Genomic DNA, 12,146 nt, shown 5'->3' on the forward strand with positions numbered 1-12,146 from the left:
TAACATAACAAACAAAAATAGGGAAATGATGATAATATTACTAAATATTATTTACTTTACCAAAAAAAAAATAGAGAATCAAGTAGGTAATTATGAGGAATTCATGTTTAGTTATGTTGATGTTATAAATTTTAGGTATGTATTCATTAAAGTTTGAGGAATCATTAAATCACTAACACTTTACAATAAGGTTTCATTAGTTAGGTTTGTTAACATGAACTAATAATGAACTGCACTTCTGATCCTTCTTTCACTGTCACATGCGTTCAGGTGATTCGCGCCAAAAATACCTTATGTATCATCCATGTACGAATAAAACCAGTAGGTGGCGCCGCGGTTTGTGCTTGTCGTGCAGAACACGCCAGAATTCCAAAGAAGAAGAAGAAGAAGAAGAAGTACTTCCTCATTTTTCGGATTGTGATTTCCTAGCAGTGAAATGATTAAAAACAGTTACCAATGATTTTCACTCGTACTATCGATCGGAAGTCGGTTAAATATAGCAAACTCGCTCAGAAAAGTGGAATATGACGTTAATGGTCGCTGTCAGCTCGTGTAAAAACGGCTCTATGACATCCATTGACAGTATGATGACATCGAGCAATCCGAGATTCAACGGAAAACTTTCATAACTACAAAGACTTTGTTCACTCTTCTTTTTCTCACACGTACAGAAATATGTTTGTTTTAATTTTCTTCGGGCTACTCGTAGATGGTGAGTAGATTTAAATGGGTTTAAGTAACTTTTCGTTTTTACTTTCACTTTATGTAGACAGGCTGTAAAAACAATATGGACGTTGTGTCCGTGACGTAACCCGTAGGTTTCTGAAGCGCATTTTTGAAGCCTAAAGTTATAGATAGATAGATAGATAGATAAAAGAACATTTACATGAATATTAATATAGGGGTGTGTGATTCTTCCGGTGTAGCAGTCGATTCTGTTCCCTACCGGAATTCCTGTTCCCTTTACAATCATACTACAAATCATGCCTAGTTGCCCAGTTACCATACGTACCATCAGAACTGAATACGAGCTATAGACAGTAAGCAAGGCCCTGTCCCAAATGGCACACTCCGGACTTATGGACTTCCTCAGAGTCCACACTTTGGTGACGTCATGTAGTGCAGACCTATAGGGCCCTTGGCGCGAGTCCACGAGGGCGCATTGAGAGGTATTTTTGGGACAGACTCGATCGGCACGCCGGAAATAACAGTCTGGTTGTTGTTGTACAGGAGAAATCACATTTTTGCGCTCCGACGTCTTATCTGCATGTCAACTACACAGCTTAAAGGGATACTCCACCGTTTTTTCATATTAAACTATATTAAACTAAAAATGTTAATCTTAGTTCAAATGGAATGGTCCAATTCGAATGGTCGTCAGTAGCGTACCGTGGGGTTTCAGTCAGGCCCCCCCCCCCCCAATCGCCATAACAACACACACAGATTCATGCAAAATACAATCATGCACTGTATGCACTACTGCGTAACATCAACGACGAGACAGCTGATCTTCAACCTCAGCGCACACGCACACCACTGTGCATTATAAAAGCTGAGCTGAAACATCTCGCGCATGGATGTACCTAATACAAATAAATAAAACATCTCCGGTTAACTAGCAGGACATTAATTTTCGTTTGTTGAATAAGATGCATTCTAGCGCTGAAATGTGTTGTTCAAGCTGAGTGCTCGTTGGCGCTGTTATCAGTGGCGCGGATACAGTGTTCTCTTGTGGCTCGCGCACAGTTTTCACTCAGATGCGCGCTTCAATCTATCGCCGTTGCGGAGACTTTCTATTCGTTGAAATCTTACAAAACAAAATGCACACAAACGCCCTGCTTGATATACAACCACTGATGAACATATTCGAAAAAAACCCAAAAAACTATACGAGTGTGGATTCGAACCCAGAACCTCTGACACGCTTGGCAAAAGTTCTACCACTAGTATCAGTATCAATGCATTTAGTCACGTGGAAATTCTCGGCACTACCAATAATAGTAGATCTAGAATGACAAATGTACCCAAAATGTACTAATGAAATTGATTTCTGGACATCGTAATGTTATTTTTCTTGAAAATTGTTATTGTACATAAATATGTATTGTATCAGCCCACCCATGTCGATGACATCCTTCCTGCAAGAAGGGTTGGAGCGAAGGCTGTCTCCCTCCACCCTTAAAGTGTATGTTGCCGCTATTGCTGCACATCACAATGCTGTTGATGGTAAGTCTTTGGGAAAGCATGACCTGATCGTCAGGTTCCTGAGGGGAGCGAGGAGACTGAATCCTCCTCGCCCACTCTCTATACCCTCTTGGGATTTGACCGAGACCCCGGCCCGGATACGTGCCCAAGGTTCCTACCACTCCCTTCCGGGACCAGGTAGTGAACCTGCAAGCACTGCCTTCGGAGGAGGCAGACCCAGCCCTGGCTTTTCTCTGTCACCGTTTGCGCTCTGTGTCTGTACGTGGACAGAACGCAAAGCCTCAGGACCTCAGATCAGCTCTTCGTCTGTTACGGAGGCCAGCAGAAGGGAAAGGCTGTCTCCAAGCAGAGGATGGCCCACTGGATAGTGGATGCCATCGCCTTGGCTTACGAAGCCCAAGGCGTGCCCTGCCCGCCCGGGTTGAAAGCCCAATCCACTACGGGTGTCGCTTCTTCCTGGGCGCTGGCACACGGCGCCTCGCTGTCAGACATCTGTAGAGCTGCGGGCTGGGCGACACCTAACACGTTCGCTAGGTTTTATAGCCTACGTGTTGAGCCGGTTTCTTCCTGTGTGCTCGCTTCAACTAGCCGGTAACACCGAAGTTCCCGCTCTAGTGTCGGCTTGCTGCGCCACTCCCTTCCTAGGAATGGATACGTGCGCTTTTTGCTCCAGTGAGTTCCCCAATTGGTGAACCCTGTGAGTTCCTCCGCACCCCTTCGGCAGTCGGACATTGCGGAGCATTCGACGCCAGGCCTAGTGCTCGTATGCAAGTGTAACTTGTGCTAGGCTGGGTTCCATATGTGGTGATCCCTGCGGCGATCCCATATGTGTATTCTTCCACGACCAGCTCCCTGCGGTGAGCCCATGTCTTTCCCTCGGCAGAATCTGCTCTGCCGTCACTGTCGGTGTTGTCTCCCCCTTCGGGTGGAGCCACCCCAGTGACATTCCATATGTGCACTGCCCCTTCGGCCAGTCCATATGTGTATTCTCCACATGTTACCTCCCTTCGGGCAGGATGTGGCTCCGCAGCGTCCTTTCCCCTGGAAAGGTACGCTTTCCCAGTGTTATCCAAGAGTTCCACTGTGTGGGGTATAATGGAACAGCAGTTGAACTCCCTCTACGCAGGTCTCCCATTCCCTCCTTCAGGGAACGAGGGTTACATCAGTAACCGAGACGTTTTTCCTCATCTGTCAATTCAATCCAGATTTTTTTTATTTTTTATTTAAAACAATAAAAAAAACAAAAACAATAAACAATAATATGAGGAACTTTGTATATCATAAACCTGTCATCTCTGACGTTTTGCAGTCTTATGAATAATAATAAGACCATAATATGAGGCATTGAGTTTGGACATAAACACGGTCAGATAAGGCAATTTGTATGGGCAAAATTCATCTGAATATATTCAGACATAATACAAAAACTATGAACAAGTGCAAGATTAATTCAATTCACAGAAATATTACTGGAGTGTGAGAACCATTTTATTATGCTGCAGTGTAGCAAGAAAATTAAATGTTGCACCAATGCTTTTGGACTTTTTCGCTTTCCGTACATCCAGCTGCTTAGATGCACATGCGCTGTCAGCAGACACTGAATTTCGTTAGGGAACAGAATCGACTGCTACACCGGAAATCCGGCTTTTCCGACCTGAAAATGATGTAACATCTTCATTATATAGGCTAATATAAAATATACATTAAGTTACTGTCTAGAGATTGTAAAAGAAAAGAAGAAATGTTTTTTATTAATCACAAGTGTTTTGTTTCTGTGCTGATGTGAACATACCCTGACCCTGGGGCAGAAAAATGGCCCTGGACTTTGTGGCACAGAGCTGCCCATCACACAACTCACCATAAACCCACTAGCTCATTATGCACAGAGCAATTTTTAACACCATATACTAACAATAAAACATAAATGCTATTCGTTTACTTTTTTATTGAAATGCTTATATAACATTAATGAATGACTGGCATTATAATTGGTGACTTTATGACTTTATATTATAATTGGTCTTTCCAAATGGCAAATAGTAAATCATTTTGATTCTTTTTTCTTACACATCTAATTTCCATACAGGGAAGTTTAATATAACTAAAGTTCAGTACCTACCATAAAAATCAGTCCATATAACCAAATGCTCTGGTATAATAAGACTTAAAATTTAGGGCCAAATGTGGACTGTTTTTATGGTGCCTTTCTTGTGGTTATAGGATTTGACCTTTCAGGAGCTTGAGATCTCATGTCATTTTATGGAATAAAGCTCCAATTGTGGAAAAGAGTGTAAAAATGATGAAATATACAGCACATGTCGATTTCTGAAGGATCGTGTGACACTGAAAACTGTTATGATGCTGAAAATTCAGCTTTAAACCACAGGAATAAATTACATTTTACAATATATTCACATAGAAGACCACTATATTGAAATTGTTTTAATATTTAATATTTGTGCTTTTACTGTATTTTTACTGTATTTTTGATCAAATAGATTCAGCTGCCTTCTTTCAAAAACATAAAAAGTCTAAATTATTTCAAACGCCAGTATGTAAAATAATGATTGTGAACTAATTGACAAATTATATTTTTATTTTAGTAGCTATATGACACTTTCCTAACATGGGACATAGGCGACTTGATTTTAAAAGTTGACAGTTTTACCAGTTTGAGGGTGATATTTAAGTTTTATGAATCGTTTTCAAATAATTGTGAAATTACCGAAGTCTGGTAACAGATACACAAACATTCACTCTTATCTAATATGCTGAAAATGGCTATGTAATATTTCTTTGTTCTTTGTGTGACAAATAACAAAAATGGCATTAAAATACGAGGAATTCGAAAAGGTCAGCAGTAGTTTGCATCCCCGGAAATTAATGTCCGTCGTTTAACATTTTTTTATCATCAACATTTGGCAAATATTGCTGTATTGTCTTGTCATCTTCAGCTGCTTATGTTACCTCGGTTCGCATTATTCAAGCATTAAAAAGTGCAGTGCTGCTTGGTTTCTGTGGACAGGAAATCCCGCCTCCTTTGACTTGATTGGATATCTCAAATATTTTGACATTGATTAGCAGTTTTTAGCCTGACTACGTCAGACTTCGTACTTCCGCTCAATTTCAGTTCGCTTCTGTACTCAGTCTGAGATAGCGACCGCTTTCCCCATTTTCCTCCGGCCTCAAAACAGCCGGGCCAATCAACGAACAGAGGGCGGGCTGAGAGCCGTGACGTAGACGCTGATTGTACCGTGGATGCGTAGATTTACTTCACATAATCTGCAAAAGTCGTTCACAGCCATGTTCACTCCGGTATTTCACTCGATGGTTTTGTTTTCGCATCATACATGTGTTTACAGTGGAAGTTAGATGCGGCTGAGCATGCGCATAACACACTCGTCATCACCAAACGTTATGTGATTGGCTTACGGGTAACCAATGATTTTAAACTTCAGACAAGCGTTGATCCTTCTTATGACCACTTTTCTCTTTACAATTTTGTTGTTTCTGTATTCACAAAATATTCTGCGGGACTTGAAATGTGGCCTTGGGCCTGTAGAGACTTGAAAAAGATTGCTGGAGGAACAAGACTTAAAGGATTAGTTTACTTCAGAATTAAAAGTTTCCTGATAATTTCTTTATTCAGTTGAAAAGAAATTAAGGTTTTTGATGAAAACATTCCAGGATTTTTCTCCATATAGGGACTTCAATGGGATGCAAGACGAGCATTTGTGGTTAAAAAGTATAGAAATGTTTTTTTTTATATAAAATGGCCGATGGTTTGTCTAGATAAGACTCTTATTCCTCGGCTGGATCGTGTTGAGACTTTGAAGCTGCACTGAAACTGAAATTTAGAACTTAAAATCGTTGGACCCCATTGAAGTCACTATATTGGAAAAAAAATACTGGAATGTTTTCCTCAAAAACCTTCATTTCTTTATGACTGAAAAAAAAAAAAAGACAAGAACATCTTGGATGAAGTGGGGGAAATTATCAGGAAATTTTAATTCTGAAGTGAACTAATCCTTTGAAGGAATAGTTTAAAAATGAATTCTGTTATCATTTACTCATCTCATTTTTTTCCAAATCAATCCTACTTTATTTCTTTTGTTGAACACAAAACTGAATTCTCTGCCTGAGAAACTGTCTCTTTTCTTCAGGTGTGTTTGGTGCTACAGGTGAAGTAAAGTTCGTGATGGAGGGAGATTCTGTCACTTTATACACTGATGTTACTGAAATACTGAAAGCTGATCTGATACTCTGGAGGTTTGGACCTGACAGCATTCTTATAGCTGAAAGCAACAGGTTGATTAACAAGATATCATATTATGATGTTCTTGATGGGAGATTCAGAGATAGTCTGCATCTGGACAAGACTGGATCTCTGACCATCACAAACACCAGAACTGAACACAGTGGCGATTATGAACTACAGATCATTGGTGGAAGTGAAATCCCACCGAAGAAATTCAGCATTATTGTTTCTGGTGAGTCGTTCTCTTTATGCATTTGGTTTGATTTCATTACATTGCTGTGTCAATCTATTGTAGAGTGAAACATGTTATTCTCTGTTCATTCTGTCATGTTTTCCAGCTCGTCTGCCTGTTCCTGTCATCAGCAGAGACTGTTCTTCGTCTTCATCATCATCATCATGTTCATTGGTGTGTTCATCAGTGGTGAATGTGAGTCATGTGACTCTCTCCTGGTACAAAGGAATCAGTGTATTGTCCAGCATCAGTGCGTCTGATCTCAGCATCAGTCTCTCTCTACCTCTGGAGGTGGAATATCAGGATAAAAACACCTACAGCTGTGTGCTGAACAATCCCATCAGCAACCAGACCACACATCTGGACATCAACACACTCTGTTACACATGTGCAGGTATATCTATAACCAGGCTAACATAACCATGTAAACATACAATATTTGGTTTTAAAAGTGAAAACAAAAAACAAGGTAGTGCAAAATAGTCTCACAGCAGATCATGAACAGGTATTGTACAGGTATACATTAGATAGTTACTGGACCTATACCTTCTCTGTTACAGCACAAGGACTGTCTGTTGGCTCTATAGTGGGTATATGTGTTGGTGTCCTCCTGCTGGCAGCTGTGCCGGCTGTTGCTGCTGTTTACTATTGCAAATCTGCAAAAGCAAAAGAAACGGGTAAGTGTTACATACAGCTGATACAATGAGAAAAATGTGTAACCACAAAACCTTGTAACCAAAATAAAAAAATCTGCTAGATTGTGATAGAAATTGATTGTTCTGCTATTTGCTTCACAGTATAAATTATTGTATTATTTTATAACAGAGCAGACTGCTGTGGAACCAGGGGAAGATATTCTATACTGGTGTAAGATATATATGAGAAATCAACACTATTTTGTATTTATATATCACAACTATTTTAACACATTGTATGTTTCCATTGTCCATTAAAAGTAATCATGAAAAAATTAAATAATTCTAATAAAAATCTGTGATTATTGTTGGAACAGGTCAGGAAGAATGTGATCCACTTCAGGGTAAGATCCCTCTCTTGTGAGCAACTTTACCATATTGCTTGTGGTGTAAATCCACAAAGAAAATGTTATAATTTCCAAATATCACAGAAACCTAAGGTTTGTTTAACAAGATATTATTTGCATACCAGATATGTTTCATGATGGGCTAGATCAAGTTAAGAAAATAGAAGTGAAGCATGGAGATACAGTCACTCTAAACTCTGGTGTTGCTGACTTACCGAGAGATGATCGACTACGATGGAAATACGCTGATTCCAGAGTCTCTGATTCAACAATCTTATTTACTGTCATTGCTGTGTGCCATAAAAGGAGTGATACGTTCTCAGTAAAGGATGGTCCTGGTGGGAAATTCAAAGACAGACTGACGCTGGATCATAAAACTGGAAATCTCACTATCAAGAACATGAGAGTCAAAGACACTGGGCATTTTAAACTTGAGATTGCCAGCAACACAAATCCTATCATGAAAACAATCAAAGTCAATGTCCGTGGTGAGAAGCTTAAGCCAACTTCTATTTTCACTTGTTTTTTTTAACCCAGTCAATTATTACATCATAATACTAATATGTTTCTGTCCACACTTCACAATAATAGTGTTTTTAATAGCTTTTATTATTTTATTTTATTATTTTTTCCTCCTCATAAATAGTAAAAGGACCATATCTCTATGCTTGTTGCTGTATGTAGAATTATAATTATACACTGTAAAAAATGAGAACACAAGTTTTTATGTTGTTTTAACTCATCAAAATAAGTTTTTTTCATCATTTTCATCTTTTTTATGTTACACAAGCTTCATCTATTTTTGAAAGTCAGTTTAATGTAATTTATGTTGAAATTACTTAAACATTCAAGTTGATTGTACTTAAAAAAAATCAGCAACTTTTTTACAGTGTGTAATTGCGATCAGGTAAAGATAGTATAAATCTGTGTTTGAAATCAAGAGTCACATGATAGATTTTTTCTTATGACATGCATTTTAACATGAATATTTAATTTGCTATACAGTGCAGTTTAACTCTACGGCTTTCTCTCTTTTTACTTTGTGTTTCTTTGTTTTCTTACAGCTGCCACACAAATATGTGGGGATGATCTAACCGAGACAATGTTTTCGTTGATACCAGAAGAGGACCCCCACAACACTATATATACTGTGCAGCCGACGGACACTTTATCCAATGAGGAGGAGTCAGGTGGAGAATGGTGACACAATTTCACATGACAATGTCAGTCGGCAGATTTAGTCTATACTGATTTACACACATGTATATCACTTTTTTAATGGTTAAGAAGTGATTCATTAAATGCAGGTAATGTGGCCATATGCAAAAACAGGTGCTTGTTATGGTTTGATAACTATATTGATAACTAAAAACATGCTTTTAATACACTAACATTTTCATTATTGTCACAGTTGTTCTGTTTAGTTTGGACTTGTCTCCCTGTCATCATGTCACGTGTCATTATTAGTTCATCTGTCTCACCTATTGCCTCATTAGTCTTGTCAGCTGTGTCTCGTTTCCCTGATCTGTTTCCCCATGTATTTAAGCCCTGTGTTTTGCCTTGTTCATCGTCCGTTATAAGTTGTATTTAGAGTGTGTGTTTCTGCCTGCCTCTGTTAAGAATTGTATTATTGTAGTAAAACGATTAAATTGGAGCTCTGTGCCTCTTCGTCTTCTTCTGCCTGCACCACACCCTGACAATTATGCTAATCTCTGGACCAAAATGAATCAACATGACAGTCCCAAAACAGTTATGAAACTTGTATTGTATAGTGGTGGGCAGATCGAGGCTTCATGAAACAATGAAACAGTTGAAGCAAATGTGCCATATTGTGTGGAGGCTTCGAATCAATCCGACACCCGTCTCAACGGTGACACCTAGTGGTCACTTGCAGGTGTTGATCTGAAACAACCTTGACAACAAGCCATTAAAAAAAATTGTTGTTTTATTATTATTGTATTTTTCTAATATGTGAAGCTTGTAACCTATAGGCTCCTCACTGTGCATAATGCTATTTTGGTCCTGCAAGATGAATATTAATAAAAGAAATCAAGCCACAATGTCTCACTTTTTTAGAGATTTTTATTCAAAAATATAAATTTCTCTGCTGTGGAAGGACTTAGCCTACTTCTTTTTTTACAGATAATTTCTCCAGCCTTTGAAAAAATCCTCTCACAAGGGACACTTGTCGCTGGCATGCAAAGATATTTTTTAGCAAGAACATACAAATGAGGAAAGATTACTGCTATCTCTTAGTAAGTTAGTGGATCATGAGTTCTGGGCAAATATGCATCGTTGATGTATTTTTTCACTTCCACTGTGGCATCAGCTGTAGCATTGTGTGTCTCATATGTAGACCTATAAAATGTATATTCACACAATATTATATTCACATTGAAGCTATTTTTAACATGATTGGCAGTTGTGATTGGGACATTAGGTTGTAGGCCATATCCTCCTGAGACCCAGAAAAAATAAGTTTTGTGAATTTATTTTTTTTCCATGTCATCACACTGTTTAGAGCACAATAAACAAATGGTAAAAAAAACATTTTTGAAAAATAATATTTTATTCATACGTTATGCCCTCTATAGTGGACGCCAGGACTAAGTTGTTTAAAAAATAAAATGACATGAAATTATATGTCTAGGCAAAAACAATGGGATTTTTTTTCAATCACCAATAAATTTTGGGGTTTCAGGATTTTTTCAACCAAAATGTGTATAAAGATTATTCTCAACTATGTTATGAAAGAAATAATGGAATGAATTGATACACAATTTTACTTTATGCAATATGTGGGTAAAATGGCCATAAATTAATATTCCCATTCAATGCAATGTATCTATACACTGTATCTAATTTGCACATTAATGTGTTCTTGGAGCAACATTTAATGAAAAAAGAAGTGTAATAATTGGAGTAATAATTGGCATTAATTGGAGTAATAATATCTAATATTTCATAGGAATATTGATGTTGTTGTTTAATTTATTTCCATATTCATTTGTTGTGCCTCACAAAATGCCTGATAAACATGATTTAAGTCCTGATGTCCTCTACAGTGGACACGTATGAAATCAATGCCCTGTTCTGTAACAGAAAGTATTTTTTTATTTGAAACCCCTTAACATTTTCCTGAGATGTTGTTTTATGAAATACAATTTGAAAAGTAGTCCAATTTAAATTATAATTACAATATATTATCATATTTCCATAAGAATGCTACATGTGATCATTAAATTAATGTCAGACATTTTTAAAGACCAAGGAGAAGTTGTTTTCATGGTGAAACCTCCAAACATTTGGTATCTCTGAAAAGTCCTGAATGTGCTCTTTACAGGACACCCAGGTTGTGTCATGTGACATGTATGATGTCAGAGAAATTCACTAAAATATAATGTCCACTACAGTGGACAAAAGTCTATTCTTGGGTCCCAGAAGGATAGGGCTATGGATTTTCTAAACAGTGTCCCAAAAGTTTGTAATTATATTTCAATTATAATTATATTTTTAACAATGCATACCTTGCTGAGATGGCCCAGCAGTGTAAGTAGCAGGCCGAGGTACAGGGGGAATGCCATCCTCTGCACCCTGCAAAATGGCAGGATGAGCTCCTCAATGGCACATCATGGATGATGTATTGTTGCAGTAGGCTAGCTGCCGATCACAATACACACATCTCACTTTATTTGGGGTTTCTAAACGGAAATGCTCCCACACCACAGATGTACGGCATATCTTCTGGGGAGCCTCCATTTTATCTATCTATATAAATCTATCTATCTATATATGAATCTATCTATGTATTTATAATCTATCTATGTATCTAGATATGTATCTAGATATAATCTATGTATCTATAATCTATCTATGTATTTATGTATCTATATCTATATATGTATCTATCTATCTATTAATCTAGCTGTCTATATATATATATGTATATCTATGTATCTATTAGTGTGTCACTATAGAGCATCACAGTCCCACCCACAGCTGGTGCCGGAAGTAAGAATTCAATACAATTTCTCCATTGACAGTTGGGATATAAGTGTTTATATACTGTCTATGGGTATAAGCCATAAAAACGTAACCATACATGGTAGACTTAAAACCAGCTACGGCTGTACTAAGCGATTGTATATGCTCATATAAACGCCAAAAGTTCATGAGGCACTAGCCTTGTTTTGAGATAAATTCCTTTTATTCGCGATGTCTTGGAGAAGTACTTCATTACCCACATTCCTGAAGAATCCCATAATCCCACAGTGATGCATCTGATTGGTGGAACTCGTGTAACTGTCTGGTTAAACCCCGCGAAGGTCCGTGAAGACTGAAGATCATTAAAAAAAAAAAATTTAAAAATAAAAACCTGTGTTGCGTTTTTGCACGGTAGACTTATCAGT

The 12,146-nt window shown here is 37.9% G+C and overlaps 1 protein-coding gene across 1 annotated transcript; it reads left to right on the forward strand.

Moving 5' to 3' along the window:
- The first annotated feature begins 323 nt into the window (after nt 1–323).
- Nucleotides 324–9,799, forward strand: LOC311085604 (uncharacterized protein). The gene is made up of 8 exons (XM_084118141.1): nt 324–712; nt 6,369–6,695; nt 6,802–7,089; nt 7,256–7,372; nt 7,521–7,562; nt 7,708–7,734; nt 7,863–8,225; nt 8,802–9,799. The coding sequence occupies exons 1-8, from the start codon at nt 676–678 to the stop codon at nt 8,939–8,941; spliced, it is 1,341 nt and encodes a 446-aa protein (XP_083974267.1). The 5' UTR covers nt 324–675; the 3' UTR covers nt 8,942–9,799.
- Nucleotides 9,800–12,146: the final 2,347 nt, after the last annotated feature.

The sequence above is a fragment of the Abramis brama genome, assembly GCF_963993115.1.
Source record: "Abramis brama genome assembly, chromosome: 6".
Classification (NCBI taxonomy): domain Eukaryota; kingdom Metazoa; phylum Chordata; class Actinopteri; order Cypriniformes; family Leuciscidae; genus Abramis; species Abramis brama.

Bases quoted from the DNA above. Each gene is read 5' to 3' on its own strand.
- LOC311085604 (XM_084118141.1), top strand. From the start codon at position 676: ATGTTTGTTTTAATTTTCTTCGGGCTACTCGTAGATG. The intron at 713-6,368 runs GTGAGTAGATTT...TCTTTTCTTCAG, and splicing joins CTTCGGGCTACTCGTAGATG to GTGTGTTTGGTGCTACAGGT. The intron at 7,735-7,862 runs GTAAGATCCCTC...TTTGCATACCAG, and splicing joins AGAATGTGATCCACTTCAGG to ATATGTTTCATGATGGGCTA.